The 16,593-nt window shown below is 40.0% G+C and overlaps 1 protein-coding gene across 1 annotated transcript in view; it reads left to right on the top strand.

Moving 5' to 3' along the window:
* The window catches only part of LOC149443781 (uncharacterized), a 30,983-nt gene extending 15,031 nt beyond the window's left edge, over nt 1-15,952 (top strand). The window contains exons 3-5 of the mRNA XM_089655312.1: nt 1,144-1,245; nt 7,354-7,479; nt 12,255-15,952. Of these exons, the coding sequence (XP_089511438.1) occupies nt 1,144-1,245; nt 7,354-7,479; nt 12,255-12,401 (375 nt within the window). The 3' untranslated portion in view covers nt 12,402-15,952. The remainder of the gene's footprint in view (nt 1-1,143; nt 1,246-7,353; nt 7,480-12,254) is intronic.
* Nucleotides 15,953-16,593: the final 641 nt, after the last annotated feature.

Below are 16,593 nucleotides of genomic sequence, written 5' to 3'. Positions count from 1 at the left end.
CTGCACACTGGAGTGACAAATCACGCTTCTCTGTCTGACAATCCGATAGAAATGTCTGGGTTTGGCAATTGCCAGGAGAACGGTACTTGCCTGACCGCATTGTGCCAAGTGTAAAATTTGGTGGAGAGAGTATTATGGTGTGGGCTTGATTTTCAGGGGTTGGGCTTGGCCCCCTAGTTCCAGTGAAGGGAACTCTTAAGGTGTCAGCATACAAAGACATTTTGGACAATTTCATGCTCCCAACTTTGTGGGAACAGTTTGAGGATGATCCCTTCCCGTTCCAACATGACTGTGCACAAAGCAAGGTCCATAAAGACCTGGATGAGCAAGTTTGGGGTGGAGGAACTTGACTGGCCTGCACAGAGTCCTGACCTCAACCCGATAGAACACCTTTGGGATGAATTAGAGCAGAGACTGCATCAATGCCTGAGCTCACAAATGCGCTTCTAGAAGAATGGTCAAACATTCCCATAGACACACTCCTAAACCTTGTGGACTGCCTTCTAGAAGAGTTGAAGCTGTTATAGCTACAAAGGGTGAGCCAACTCAATATTGAACCCTACGGACTGGGATGCCAATAAAGTTCATGTGTGTGTAAAGGCAGGCGTCCCAATACTTTTGGCAATACAGTGATATATATATATATATATATATATATATATAAAATCTTAAAATAAAACCTAAGTTGATACAAAACCATTATAGTTTAATTTTGATCTTTTTTTCTGTCTTTGTAAGACCAAGTTCAGTACATTATAACAGCTAATCAACAGTCATCTTTTATTGTGCGGATAGGTTGTCTGGTTGCTGTATGCTACTTCACATAATTTTTAGTCTAATCAGATTTTATTGAGAAGAGAACAAACAGTGCAGCACAACAGGGTGATAAACTTGATCATTCCAGAGGTCTGGTTAGGGGACAATTTTATCAGTTTATAGTACAAATGAGGAAACATTCTCACTACATTGCATTTGTATCCTCATTAATGTAGCCCACTAGTGTTCTTCCTTTCTGATAGTTTCCTTATCTTTCTATATTGGTAGCAGTGAAACATTTACCAAACTACTCTTGTGTGTTCATCTCTACATTGTCTGCATAAAGTATTTGCACAGTCAACTCTAGACTTTTCATTGTGTGTGCAGGATGGGCGTGGTCAGCTGATATATTATGAGCGTCCAGATATGCTTGGGCCAAAGTTGTCAAATTACTCCATTTCCAATACAGCTGATCCTGCAGGACTTGAGGTAAGTGAAATGAAAACTTACATTTTTTTTAAGGATTACTGCACTTCTGCACTTAGGTGTGTGTGTGTGTGTGTGTGTGTGTGTGTGTGTGTTGCCTCTGTGAGCAATCTGAGGACCAGCAGTCCTTGCTGCCATTTATTAACAAGCCCCAAAAAAGCAGTTATGACCGTACAGAATTAGGGGTCAAGACTAAAAGTCATGTACGTACATAATACACATAGGCACACACACATCTATTTTAAAGGTAAATTTGTCTTTATTGAATTTTATATCACAGTAAACAATACATAGCAAGAAAATAATAAAAATATCAACAATGGAATGGGCAAAAAAAAAAAAAACGAACAGCATAGATATCAGTATAATCTATGGGAATGAAGGAAGGTGAATCCATACAGAGCTATAAAGGGGGCATCCCCAGACATGAGATATTCAACGATACCGAGATAATACAAAAAAAACCAAAAGAATTCACCCAGACAAAGGGAGATAAGAAAGAGAGAAAAAATGGGGGGAGGAAGGAAAAAGGGTAGAGGGAGACACTAGATATAAAGATGATGGAGAAAGAGAGGAAAGCAAAGAAGGAGGGTCAGGAGACGGACATGGCAGCAAATGTAGATAAGGTGACCATCTATCAGAATCTCAACAGAGTGATTTCAACGGTCGTACCCCAACACGGACCGCAGGGCTTTACTGAGGAACATGCCCAAATGAAAGAGACTTGGGGGAGCAGGGCATAACTCCATTAAGGCGCGACAGGGGAACACAAATCTCAGAGAAACGAAGAGGAGGAGAAATAGAGCCAGGCTCACCACAGAAACTTATGTTTGTCATAGGTATCATTGGCAAATGCCAGCATTTCCTCCATACGCATGGTATCATTGAGTACAGAGACCCACAGGGGAAGAGGCGGGGAAGTAGTCAACTTCCAAAAGAGAGGTATCAATTGGTGGGCTGCGGATAGAAAGAAGCGCAGCAAATTTTTTACCTGTTCAGCCAGTGAGCCCGGTAATATAGAGAGGAGAGCAATTTCCGGCGAGCGGGCCAAGGACTCACCATAGATCCTGTCATGTATAGCAAAGACCTGTCTCCAGAAGGGTTGTATTAGGTCGCAATCCCACCAAATATGGAGTTGTGTACCAACAGCTTTAGTACAGCGTCAGCATGGATTAGATGTAGAAGGAAATATTTTGTGTAAAGAGAGGGGGTCCCTGTACCATCAGGAAAGGAGCTTAAAGTTCTTTTCTTGTGAATAACAAGAAATAGACGATTTATGAGTGAAGTGGAACGATGTGGACCAGTCTGCAGCCGGGATGTCTTTACCGATATCACGAGCCCATGCTTTGGTGTAGGGAGGAAGATCGGAATGAAGAGAATTGTGCAGAACTTTATATAAGGAGGCTAGGACATGTCTAGGCAGATTAGAGAGGGCGCACAGCTGCTTAAACTCAGTAAGCGGACGATGAATGTCAGAAGAAGAGTGCAGGTTTTTGCAAAATGAAGATAAGTGTAAAGTGGTCAACTAATCCCTAGATCCGCCCCGAAGAAGCGGAAGACCTGATTGAGGGCAAATAAAGTCTCGAGCTACGGGCCAGAGGGTGCGCAGAAAGGGACCAATGACAGAAGAGCCCAACCCCTGAGGAAGAGCGGGGTTGTCAAACAGGTGACAAGGGAGAGGGATCAGACGATAAAAGAGCAACAATGCCCCGTTGGTACCATGATAGCAATACAGCCACAGTCAACGGGGACAGGCCAAGAAAATGCCGGTGGTCTTGACTATAACCCCACGGCAAAGCCCGAAGATCAACCGGCGACAAATCTTGTTCAATCATGCCAGAGGCTTTATGGAAGGGCCTGGGAAACCAGTCAAGCATCCGGGCTAGTAGTGTGGCTCGATAGTACAGTTCAAAGTCTGGTAAACCCACTCCGCCTTCGGACTTTGGGTACGTAAGTACCCTATATTTTAACCGTGAGAAACCTTGGCGCCAAATAAATCTAATCGAAAGGGAACATAGTGAGAGGAAAAAACTCTTAGGGACAGTAATTGGTACAGTCTAGAAAACATATAGTAATTTCGGTAGGGTATTGATGCGGCCGAACCAGGGCAAAGCCGAAGCACACATCCATTTTAAAAATTGAAGTACTGTACCTGCACTCTTCCTTCCAGGTACTGCACTGTATGGGGGAGGTAGAGAGCTCAGCACTTGAGTATATACCTCCACCTTCCACTGCTTTCACTTTCCTGACTGTATGTAGCTGTCCTGACCTTGCTCCCACTGTGCCAATCTACAATTCAGCAGAGCAGCGTAATTATTTTCTCTCTTTTTTTGTTACGTTTGTTTACTTTATTCAGACTTTTTGTATATGTCATATATGTGTGCAGCAAGCAAATTTCAATAAAATAAAGTATATATATTCATTGCATGCAAAGTGTGTTTGGGAATATTTTTGGGGAGGGGTCCACAGCTTTCATCAGATTCTTAAAGGGGTCCATGAGAGAAATGCAGAGGCTTCAATTGCTGACCTGCTTCTGAAAATGTGAGCTTCCTCTTTGTCCCAGGCTTTACTATGATCTGTGTCACTGACCTGCGACAAGTATGCAGTTTTCACGGGAAAGCCAGAATTTCTGATCAACCTACTTTTTCCAGGTTAGTGACCCGGAAAGCCTGATTTTGCACTCTCCAGCTTTAGTAAATAAACCCCGTTATGTTTTCAAAAAGAGTTCAGCATTGGCAGTCTACATATTTTCTCAGTTCATTTACCTACTAGCTTCCCTGTTCTTTTATGAGTAACAGGCATATACTTGGTTATTAACTGAAGGGGTAGAATTTCTACAAACTTCATCTACAAAAACTTTATATTTTTATATATGCAGCTTTTCTTAACCTTTCCCTGGAAATAATCAATAGTGTTTGCATGTAAAAGCATAGAAGGCTACTGTTAGAAGAACTAGAAAATGAAATGTGAGTGTATACTGAACATGAGGGGATAGAAAGAAATATGAAATAGTGCCTGGATCCTGAAGTTCAGATTTAAAAACATGTGTTTATGGCTTAAATGTAGTATTATGTATAGAAATTAATAAACCACAGTCTGGAAAATAATTTACATTACAAACTCCACAAATCCTAGATGCTGGTTTACTACACATATTTACAAACTCTGGCTCATTATGATCTATCCACGATGAGGTTTGATAATCTCCAACCACACCATGTCTTTCGGGTCCAAAATAAACCTGCTGAGCTTCAGGAAAAATGGCTTTTTCGGCCATACGTCTCCTGGGAATCACAGGAATGCAGTTCGTTCTGCACTCCTGTGACCCATATTCATCTAAAACCTGCTGTCGGCTGTCACTCAACCAGTCAAGACTGGAGAGATTACAGTGGGATTCACGCAGATTCACTGTACAGCCAGGATCCACCCAGCTACCGGACCAGGAGCTGGTTCAGCCTCTCTAAGCCTCTGAGAGCCTGAGCCAGTCACTTCCACCCATCCATAGCCCTGCTCTCCAGTGAGCACTGGAGGAGGCAGAGCAGAGAGCCGGTGGCTGACAGTCACCAACTCTCTCCTCACTGAACACAGAGAGCCTCTTTTCAATTTGATGACTTTCCACAGCTACAACTATTGAAAGATACTGGTGATCAGGGGCATCATAACCCAATGTTGGCTTCTAGACAAGTCCTTACTATAATTTCCTTGTTAAGCACATATAAAATGAGAAACAGACCTGGTCCTCTCTGTGCCTGATTAATGGAAGAAAATTCTCCACAGTTTTCTCTTATTCGCTCGGTGACTATCTCCGTTATTATATATATTGTGCTTAGGTCCCACTATATTCCCAAATGTCTGTATGTGATAGCGAGAACTTGAAGATGTCCCAAATGTAAAAGTGATCTTAGGGATCTGCTCCATATGTTATGGCACTTCCCCTAAATTTGTCAAATGTTGGAAAGATGTTCTACAAACTTCACAGTTTTATGTATAACCGTTCCAACTGACTGTAAGATTTGTAATTTAAGCCTTACTTCCCAATTTATGGATAATTATGCTATTTGTGATCTGTTCAGGGTGCTGTTCCAGGCCTGTAAACTACTCATTTATTGGAAAGCAGCAACAACCAGGTAATGGAGTGGCTCCTTCTCAGGTTAGCTGAGAATGGTTGATTGCATCTTTAACACTCTGACTTGGGAGAAGATCCTTTATTATTCCTCCACCCCATGTGATCCACAAAAGACACTATACTCAAACTTTTGATTTTTTCATGGTTTACTACTTTATATCAAAACACATTCTAGGAACAGAGCTGAGAATCGGCATCTATTATAACCTGTATCTTTTACTCGTGTCACAGATGTTGAAGACCTTCTTACACGTGTGCCTTGTATCTTGTATGTACTGTACTTTAGTGCAACTGTTTGCATGTTGCTGTTGCAAATCTTTCAATAAACATAAAAATGTGATTGTTTACTATGCATTACTTTTCTGTGTAGTATGCTCAGGATTTGGCATTCACTAAGAATGGCAGAAGCATTCTCTTTTTTTGTCTCGCATACACTTAAGGTTGGGATGGGGAGGATGGTGGCAAAAACATGCAGTTGAACAGTGTTTTAGCCCCACCTCCCAACTGCTACCCTTTAAAGAAGTAGAAAACTCTGCTTTGTCATTTGTACCTAGAGGTAAGCTTATAATAAAGCTTACCTGTGGGTACAATGAATATCTCCTAAATTTGCAAGTTCTGCAGCCTGTGAAGGTTACCTGCATAGGCGCACTGCACTCTGAATTGATGGCATATTGAATGAACCATCAATCCAGAGCGCTGTGCTGTAACCGTAACTCCTGCATGCATGAGTGGGAGTGACACTGCCACGGCTCAAGCATTCAAAAGGCCAGAGCCTGTATACCCGGAAGGAAGACCATGCAAAGATGGAAGCCCTGGCAGTGGTGACAGCGTGCTGCTGGAGGGATCCGTTTTACTGGTAAGTCTGTCATAATGTGCTAGTAAGCATTGCATACTAGCGCATTATGCCATTAACTTGCAGGTGGAGGCAGTACTTTTTTTAATTAAGACCTCACAACTGCTTTAAGCTGCAAAGGCAGCACATGGAGCTGTACTCATGCAACCTTATGGAGCTGTGTTGGTGTGAGTTTTTGAGGGGTTAAAACAGGCAGTGAGGAGGTGACATAATGCCCCTCACCACGCTTTCTGAAAAGCGATCCACGGTGTGTCACTCCTTAGTTAGCAATGCCAGTATTAACAAACCCTTCAAGAACCAGCTACCAAAGCCCTATATGAGAAAACAGATATTTGTAATATCTAAATATGCACTAACATATTAACTGCTTAGCTCTCTGGTGTTGATACTGTGCATTTCAATGTCTTTGATTTCACAAAGGGACCATCGTTTAAGAAACACCTTTAGTCATTGATTTCCAATCTGATGACAATTCGCTTTTATTCTGTTTTATTCCCTAATAGTTGACCTGTTTCAGTAAAAGCCTAATGTGTACCTGTACTGAATTTATGAAGAATCTGGTTTCCTGTAAAAAGGTTACAACTGAAATAGTTTGTGTTAATGCTGTGGGCATAACACACTGCCATTTAAAGGACTATTCAGGAGAAAGCCAGTTTGCAGTTGTTTAACATAATTTATTCATTATCCAGTGATTGCAAAGCTGCCAATTTAGTAATGGAAGCAACTAAAGAACCCTTACCCTGAGCTGCAGGTTCAATATTTAATACGAGCGGATGTCTTCTGCTTTACGCTGGATTTAGCTCAGACTCAGGGCTGCATAGTGGACACAGTGAAGCTGATCTACTAAAAGAAGAAACAATGTTCACATAGGAATGTTAAGATATGTTAATTTCAATTATCTAGTTGTGTGAAAACAAATTCCTTTTTATTTCATCTGCTTTTGAGTGGGTATTCAAAGTGAACATCCCCATAATCTATTCAGTGAATCATCTCTACCTAAATCAACCCCAGTCTTTAGCTAGTAGCTGATGTGGTCTTTACAGAATGATTTGGCAATTCAAATTGTTAGCATTACAAATATACAGTATATAGCATGTAGACACATATTATCTATGTACGTTTATTTTTTCAGGATGTCCTGACCCAGGCTTTAGGAGTCCGAGGTAAAGTTGTGAAGGAACGATTTCTCTTCTTAGTGGGACAAACCCGGATTCATCTGGACAGAGTGGAGAATTTAGGAGAATTTATAGAGCTAGAGGTAAGGAATTATATTCAACGTTAGTATTGCTCTCGGTCCTCTAATCACTCACTCTGGTTTAATCCCACCTTAGGTGAAAGTAGTACCATCCCAGACCCACAACGCTGGGTGCTCCGTGGTATCAGATACCTATACCAACTTTATAATCCACAAGGTTTTAAGCCCTTTTCTCAGCTGAAAGAAGAATTTAATTTGCCTCCTTCTTATCGTGCTGTACGGGCACAATTTGGCTCCTTGGACCCTTTGGAAAAAACTGCTTTGACACTCTGACCACACTATGTTTATCTCTGCATACTATTCAGCACTTATGTCTGACTCCAACCCTAGGTTCCTTGCTGCTCAGACCAGATGTGCTGCACTGGACATATTTCTTGACTCGGATTGGACTGAATTTGAAGATCCTTATAAGACCTGTGTTATTTCTTCAAAAGATAGAATTATTCAGCTAAATGTTTTCCACTCCCATCTTACCCCTGTTAAGAGTATTTAAGATGGGTTTGTGCGCTGCTTTACTATTTTTTTTGGATTGTGGCCAAGTTGCTAATTTCCTACACTGTTTCTGCTCCTCTCTGGTGGTTCACAGAATTTGGGAAGGAGTAGGCGCCTTTAATTTCTACCGTGTTTGGCCCTCCCAATGTGTTACATCCTAAAAATTGTCTTCTGGGTATCTTTGGAGAATGGTCTCTCTCTAAAAATGCAAAACAATTACTAAGTATATTGTACTTTTATGCTTAACAAAAGTTATTTTATCATCTTGGAAGGGGTTGGTTTCACCTGCTTCACCCCAGTGGCTTAAGTTTAATAATAATTTCCTTCTGCTGCATAGGCTTACATTTGAATTACAGAAAAAACTGAAATGTTTGATAAACTGTAGGGCAGATGGTTTTCTAGTCCTCATACCCTAGCCTCCTTGGTACCAGGTCATTAAACTTTGCTCTTCTGTCCTCATCTTTTGTGAGCCATGTACTGGTGTGACATATTTTTGGCGATCCATGCATTTGTACTGAGCTCTATGTGTAACCATTTGTCCATTTTCTGGGAGCTGTGAGACCCTGCATGGTTGTTTTTGTTTTTTTTTTGTTTTTTTGTAATTTGTTTTAGGGGGTTTTTGGGTTGTTGGAAAGTTGATTTTTTTTTTTATGCATGCAACTGTAAACTTTAATAAATATAACTTAAAAAAGAAAGCTAGTGATAATAGCAGAGATGACAGTATTTTTAGTTTACCTGTAAAAATATTTTCTTGGAGCACATCATGGCCGCATTCCAGCTACAAGAGTCTGCTAATTCTTGTTGCTGGAATCCACTGGCTGCATGTGCACAGCTTTGTGAAAGAAGCCTTATAGTTGTTTTTTAAAAAATGTTGAGATAAGTTAACCCCTTGTACATGCAGTATATAAATGCAGCTGTGAACTTTTAATTTTTTTTTTCAGCAGTTTACTGACTTTCATGTAAAAGGGATCCATGTGGCCCAGTACCATGGGAAATGGCTTCAGGATGCCAGGTGGGAGGAGATCAGGGAATATCTGATCCCTGATTACCTCTGTAACTAATGAAACCCAAAGTGATGAGCATTTTGTCACTTACTGGTTCAGAGCTGTCATTCCCTAGGTACTGTACCTGGGGAAGCAACTAACCAAGCACAATCTGTGCTTGGTTAGCTGAAGTGGAGGGCAGAATTGACATACGAAGTCTAATAAACTACCTATATTTTTATAAAAAAGAATTTGTTACCAATTCAAGCTACCACATAGGGGGCTTGTTAACCCCTTTGTGACAGCAATAAAAAATGCATATAATAAACTAAATAAAAATTAAAGCACCCCCGTTTCCTCACGTATGTAGGGCACACACATGAATGCATACAGCGATTGCGCAAAACATGTGATGTATCATTTGTGAATACCAAAGCGAGAGCAATAATTCTGGGATTATAATTCACTGTTAACTCTAACTTGATAACTTGTAAAGGCTTTTAAAGCATCTCTCATGGACAGTTTGGGGTATCATATTTTTTTGCTATTTCATGGGCACACACAATTTTAAGATATAACATGTTGGTATCTATACACTTGATGAAATTCCATCTTGAATATTTTACCAAAATTTGGGTATTATTTTGTCTTTGTGTACACTAAAATTTTGACATCCGATATAAAAAAAAAAATTTAAAATTGCAACTGCAACATTTTATTCTACAGAGCCTCTGCTTTAAGAAAATATATAATTGTTTGGGGGTTTACAATAATTACATTGAAGGAAATAAGTATTTGATCCCCTGCTGATTTTGAATGTTTGCCCACTCACAAAGAAATGATCAGTCTAAAAATCGTAGGTGTATTGTAACACTGAGAGACGGAATAGCATTTGATTTTTAGACTGATCATTTCACTTTTTCCCAGCACTCAACTGGAAATACAGTTCGGTCCATAACACAGGCACAATTTTAGATTTTTTTCAGGTATTTACCAAAACATATTCATGCTATAGTTATATAATGGATGTGGGCTGAAAGTGCACACTCTCAGGTTTAATTTGATGGTATGTACATCCAAAGTGGAGGAAGGGTTTAGGAATTACAGCTCTCAAGAGTAGCCACCCCCCCTTTTTCAAGGGACCAAAAGTAATTGGACAATTGAATCAAAAGCTGTTTCATGGCCAGGTGTGGGTTACTCCTTATTTCTTCATCAGTTAAGCAGGTAAAAGGTCTGGAGTTGATTCTAAATGTGATATTTGCATTTGGAATCTATTGCTGTGAACCTACATCATGCGTTCAAATTAGCTGTCCATGCAAGGGAAACAGACCATTGTAAGGCTTCAAAAATGAAACAAAGTCATCAGAAAGATAGCAGCATCATTAGGAGTGGCCAAATCAACAGTTTGGTAAATTCTGAGGAAAGAAGAACGCACTGGCGAGCTCAGCAACATAAAAAGGCATGGATGCCCACAGAAGACAACAGTGGTGGATGATCGCTATGGTAAAGAAAAGCCCATTCACAACATATAGACAAGTTAAGGACACTCTCCAGGAGGTGGGCGTATCATTGTCAAAGTCTACAATCAAGAGAAAACTTCACGAGAGCAAATACAGAGGGTTCACCACAAGGTGCAAACCATTCATAAGTCTGAAGAATAGAAAAGCCAGATTAGACTGCCAAAAAACATCTAAAAAAAAGCCAGACCAGTTCTGGAAAAACATTCTTTGGACGGATGAAACTAAGATTAACCTGCACCAGCATTATGGGAAGAAAAAAGTGTGGAGAAGGCTTGGGACAGCTCATGATCCAAAGCTCACAACGTCATCTGTAAAACATGGTGGAGGCAGTGTGATGGCATGGGCATGCATGGCTTCCAGTGGCACTGGGTCATTGGTGCTTATTGATTATGTGACAGAAGACAGAAGCAGCCAGATGAATTCTGCAGTGTGTAGAGATATACAGACAGCCCAGATTCAACCAAATGCAGCAAAGGTGATTGGACGGCGCTTCACGGTACAGATGGACAATGAACCATAACACACTGCAAAAACAACCCAGGAGCTTTTGAAGGAAAAGAAGTGGGATTTTCTGCAATGGCTGAGTCAATCACCTGATCTCAACCCAACTGAGCATGCATTTCACTTGCTGAAGGCAAAACTAAATGTAAAAAGACCCACGAACAACTGAAGACAGCTGCAGAGCCTGGCAAAGGATCAGAAAGGAGGAAACCCAGTCTTTGGCAATGTCCATGGGTTCCAGACTTTAGGCAGTCATTGCCAGTAAAGGATTCTCAGCAAAATATTAAAAATGAACATTTTATTTATGATTATATTCAATTGTCCAATTACTTTGAAAAAGGGGGGATGGCTACTCTTAAGAGCTGTAATTTCTAAACCCTTCCTCCAATTTGGATGTACTTACCCTCAAATTAAACCTGAGAGTGTGCACTTTCAGCCCATATCCATTATATAACTATAGCTTGAATATGTTTTGGTAAATACCTGAAAAATCTAAGATTGTATATGTGTCCAAATATATACTGTATGGACCTAACTGTACATCGTTGGTGGGGGAGAACATAAAATGTTTGGACCAGTAGGAGTTCAGCTCACCTACGGTGGAAATATGTACTTCGCCATAATGTTTTTACAGCTTTTTTTAAATAAGTCATATTTATTTCATTTAAAACACCAGCATCCATAAACTTTCTCTAGCAAGCGCATGAAGAATCACCTATTTTTTTGCCTAGTTATGTCTAACTTCCTAACTCCCATGGCTCTGTCCACCACATGTCGAAAATCCCATCTGCTATTTTAAATATGTACTTTCAGGGTCTGACTTCTTCCTTGTTCTCTGGGTTGGCCTACTCCGTGCATGCGTTTTTTACAAATTTGGCACAGTTTGTGTTTGTTCTGTACAGAAAAAAATTAATTCACTTTTTCCCTCAAGATCTTGTGAGATTTGGCAGTCCCCCAACGGGAGATCTTTTGAAGCCACTGATAATGTAGCTATTCGCGGGGCAGCTGGGGAATAACTGACTACATCACTAGTGCCTCGGAAAACGCAAAAGTTAAAAAATAAAGTTGTGCAGTAACTTAAGCAGGATTTTTAGATATGAGTGTACAATGTTTATTGTTGAGCATGCAGAGATGCAGAGCTGCACAGTTCTGTGCTTTTACTGTATGGAGGGGAAAGGTTCTGTTTAACTTCCTAATATTGATTTTTTTTTTTAACTATACACACAGCTTCTTCTATTTGTGTTATTATGTAATAGTTATTTTGATGTGTTTGTGTTTTTAGGTTGTTCTTACCGACTCCCAGACTTCACAGGATGGCGATATTATTGCTCAACAGCTGATGAATTCCCTGGGCATTTCTCAGGAACATCTTCTCACAGGAGCCTACATGGACCTGCTGCAGGGATGCAAAAAATCCTTGATTTTTTAACGCATTAAATGGGAATTATAGCCCTTTTTATGGCTTAACTATTGCGTTTAGTTGCTGTTAGTTTAAAGAACAGCTATCATTAGATTTTTTGTTCTGTCCCCCCATGGGACATATGACTTAGTTACAATGGACAAAGTGCTTCCTAAGTCTAGGTATGAAGTCCAACATGCCCTCTTCTTGTCCAAGCAAATCCAACAGCAGCTTGGAAGGAAAAGCAGAAAATAGGTAAGGAGAGAGAGCCACTGTCTAAGCGTAGTAGTGATAGGAAAATCAATTAAAAAAAACAAAAACAAAAAAACTGGATGGTAAGTATTGCACAGACATACACATGGATAAAACACAGCTTATCAATACGTTCAGTGGGGACATCAACAGATGGCAGCGTAAGAATACTCTGATGGATATAAAACAATAAGAAAGAGGGGAAACTCACCACTCTCAGTGTAATACTAATAAAAGGCTGTAATAAAAATGCTGGGTGCAATAGCTAAAAGCAAGTCCTATACATGCACACAATCAACATGTAGTCATGCAGGTACCTTTTAATCAGCATTTGAACCATTATATATTCTACGCATGTGAAAGTTCATCTTCCAAATGAACACCTGCCCTGGCACATCAAAGCATTCACCCAGCACTCCAAGAAATAACAGAATCCAACTGTAATAATCTTGCACTGTCAAAACCTCCACTTTTATTATCACACGACGCACAGCAGGATATATCTTATAGTCATCACAATCTGCATAATTGCACATACCAATAATAATGTGAGCATTACAGCATGGAATAGACACATCATTTGACAGCAGCTTTAAATTAATACATTACCAAAGCTATGTTGGTAGCTGAAAGGAACAAATCCCTTCAGAACCATACAGCCCAGGGGGTCACGGGGGAAACCGTAGGTGCAACCAGTTGATGAACCCATATAGCCTTGGCAAAAATCCCAGCATCAGAGCGTCCTCTGGCCACTGGGGGGGGGGGGGGCTTCCTCCTGGTCTTGCCTGGACCCTCCAGCTTTTAAACCAATTTTCTGGAAGCTGTCCAATAGTGGGCGGGTGCCACAACCACCACAGGAGGAGCTAGCAGAAGGGTTCCGTGAGGATAACAGTCACGTTCAACCACGTTCAACCACCACGTTCAACCACCATATTCGTTATCTGAAAAGTAACACTTTTGGTTCTTATCTACCCTAAACTTCTACTCATCTACCCCAAACTTAAGGATTTCTAACTTCTCAAGCAAGTAGACGTCTTTAAACAGGTTTTTATCTTCTAATGTGACATACTAGATGTCTTAAATACATTCAATTTCCATAAACAAGTTTTTATCTTGCTCTCAGCAGAATATCTTATGGCTGTTCCTTTGGCCTAGAGAAGTGATATCAAGTCACCTCATACCCCTGGCATTTGGGCAACAATGCTTTATTGTAAAAATTACCCAAGAAACAAAAGGGTCCAAGACCAACACATTTCATAAACATTACAAAGGCAATGTACAAAAATTAAGAGATGCACTCACATAGAGCTGGTGTAACACAGGTATTGCTCAAAGTTTCCAGCAAGTGGGGTTCCCAACAGAGATATATGGAGGGTGGATAGGGAGCTTCTCCTGGTGGATGGCCTCGTCAGGGGATATAAAAATATGGTGCAAAAGACAGAAACCAAAGGGAGAGTGGGCTGCTCCAAGTATAGTATTTCTATAACATGAAAATGCACTCACATTTAGTAAGTAAAACAGGCAATGTACCAAAAAACTTCCAGCTGGTGGCATCATATCATGGGTTTCAAGGGGGAGTATGTCAGTCTCCTGTTTCTCTGCATTCTTACCGCAGCTTGTTTTAAAAAAAATAAAAAAATGCCCTGAGCAGAGAAGAGCTGCAGTTAAGATAGATCTATCTCTTCCAAGCTATTGTTGGATTTGCCTCTGAGGAGAGAGGCATGTTGGACTTCATAACTAGTCTTGGGAAGCATCTAGTTACATGGGACACAGGACTAAATGGTGGGCAGGACAATGTAAATATTTTGTAAGGATAATTCTTCTTTAAGATCTATCATCTTTCTGTTCATAGATGTCTGAAATCAATGTATTGCAAATGATGCACTAGGCAATTAGCTAAATATGATATTATGGTCATATGAAACTCACAGCTGAGTCCCTAAAACAAGCTTTGTCAGCGGGATACCAGAATGCTTCTCATTTGTCAGTGTCAGGAAAACTGTCTGGTTTGCCAAATAAATTGGGTTCAAACATGAACGTTGGTAAAAAAAAACCTGAAATCTTGTTTCTGTTTGCAGTATTTTGTCAGATATTATTATTTTTATATATTTTTTTAAAGTTCAAACTTTGAAGTGTATCTGATAATATTGAGATTAGTTAAACTAAGTTTCTGAGAAATGGTATTTGCATGAGCTTTACCGCCCATCGCATGACAATGCTTGGACTTGCTGATTGGTTCCACAAACACCAAGTGTTATAAAGTGAGGAGACATGCCTACTTTGCCCATAGCCTGTAATATTTTGTGTGCTCTGACTGAAGGATTATTTGATTAAGGTATGATCTGGCTTGCTGTACATGGCTGTACTGCAAGTATGCAATGGCTTTAAAAAAAAAAAAAAAAAGCTCCACACAAAGGCAGCGGAGCTCTATAAAAGTGAAATGGAAGTTGTTAAAAGAGGGTGGGAAAACGCCAGTCAAAGCCACAAGACCAGCTCTCTTCCATTTGCTATGACTAGGCTGGGCTGTAAAATGCAAGCTGGGGTGTAATTAGTTCAATAAAGTCAAACAGAAAATGGATTGTGAAGGTGCTCCCATTTCTAAATACCATTTTTTTTAAAACATCAGAATAGGTGATCAGTATTTCAGATTTCTAAACTGGTTAGCAAGCAGTTCGCATCCTAATAATCCTAAACTGGGTAAACAGTAATAGATTTTCAATTGAACATTTCTACAAACAATCGTACGAGAATTCTCAGTGCATTTGTTGACTTCATGACTGTCATTCCAATGTACTTCAAAATTTGCATTTGCTTTTCACATTTAATTTTGGAGCAAATTACATTTCCTGAATGAAAACCACATACACTGTTAGAATTCAGTTTGTTCGAGAAGAATTTTCTATCCTGCTCCTTCAAATGTACTCATTACTGTTGGAAATGAAGAACAATGTGACCCCAATGTTTAGAAAATGGAACAACCATTCTGAAAATGAAAAGTTTTGATTGAACTGCTACTAGTATATGGCAAACATTACAATCATACTTGTAGAAAAAAATTTACAATATCTTGTTAACTAATGGACTAAGAAATAATATTATGGTCATATTTGGACTTTCCTCTAGCACTTAACCCACTTGTCCCAAAGATATTGCGTTTAGTTTAAATTCAGTGTACTAGTTTTACACTTTATAAGTGATGTAATATTGTATTTCAAAAACTGCATGTACTATAAAGTATTTCTTTTTGTTTTTTTGTTTGTTTTTCTTTATTACTACAGAAGATTGTCATACACTGCTCAAAAAATTAAAGAAACACTTTTTAATCAGAATATAGCATCGAGTCAATTAAACTCCTGTGATATTGATCTGATCAGTTAAGTAGCAGAGGGGGTTGTTAATTAGTTTCAGCTGCTTTGCTATTAATGAAATTAACAACAGGTGCACTAGATGGGCAACAATGAGATGACCCCAAAACAGGAATGGTTTTACAGGTGGAGGCCACTGACATTTTTTTCCCTACTCATCATTTCTGACTGTTTTTCACTAGTTTTGCATTTGGTTAGGGTCAGTGTTACTACTGGTAGCATGAAGCGATACTTTGACCCTACAGAGGTTGCATAGGCAGTCCAACTTCTCCGGGATGGCATATCAATATGTACCATTGCCAGAAGGTTTGCTGTGTCTCCCAGCACAGTCTCAAGAGCATGGAGGAGATTCCAGGAGACAGGCAGCTACTCTAGGAGAGTTGGACAGGACCGTAGAAGGTCCTTAACCCATCAGCAGAACTGGTATCTGCTCATTTGTGCAAGGAGGAACAGCATGAGCACTACTAGAGCTCTACAAAATGACATCCAGCAGTCCACTGGTGTGAATGCCTCTGACCAAACAATCAGAAACAGATTTCATGAGGGTGGCCTGAGGGCCCGACATCTTCTAGTGGGCTCTGTAGAGCTTGATTGGCATTTGCCAT

The sequence above is a fragment of the Staurois parvus genome, unplaced genomic scaffold, assembly GCF_062004578.1.
Source record: "Staurois parvus isolate SC_StPar_1 unplaced genomic scaffold, SC_StPar_1.0 ptg000832l, whole genome shotgun sequence".
Taxonomy (NCBI): Eukaryota; Metazoa; Chordata; class Amphibia; order Anura; family Ranidae; genus Staurois; species Staurois parvus.
This window is presented reverse-complemented; position numbering and strand designations above follow the sequence as displayed.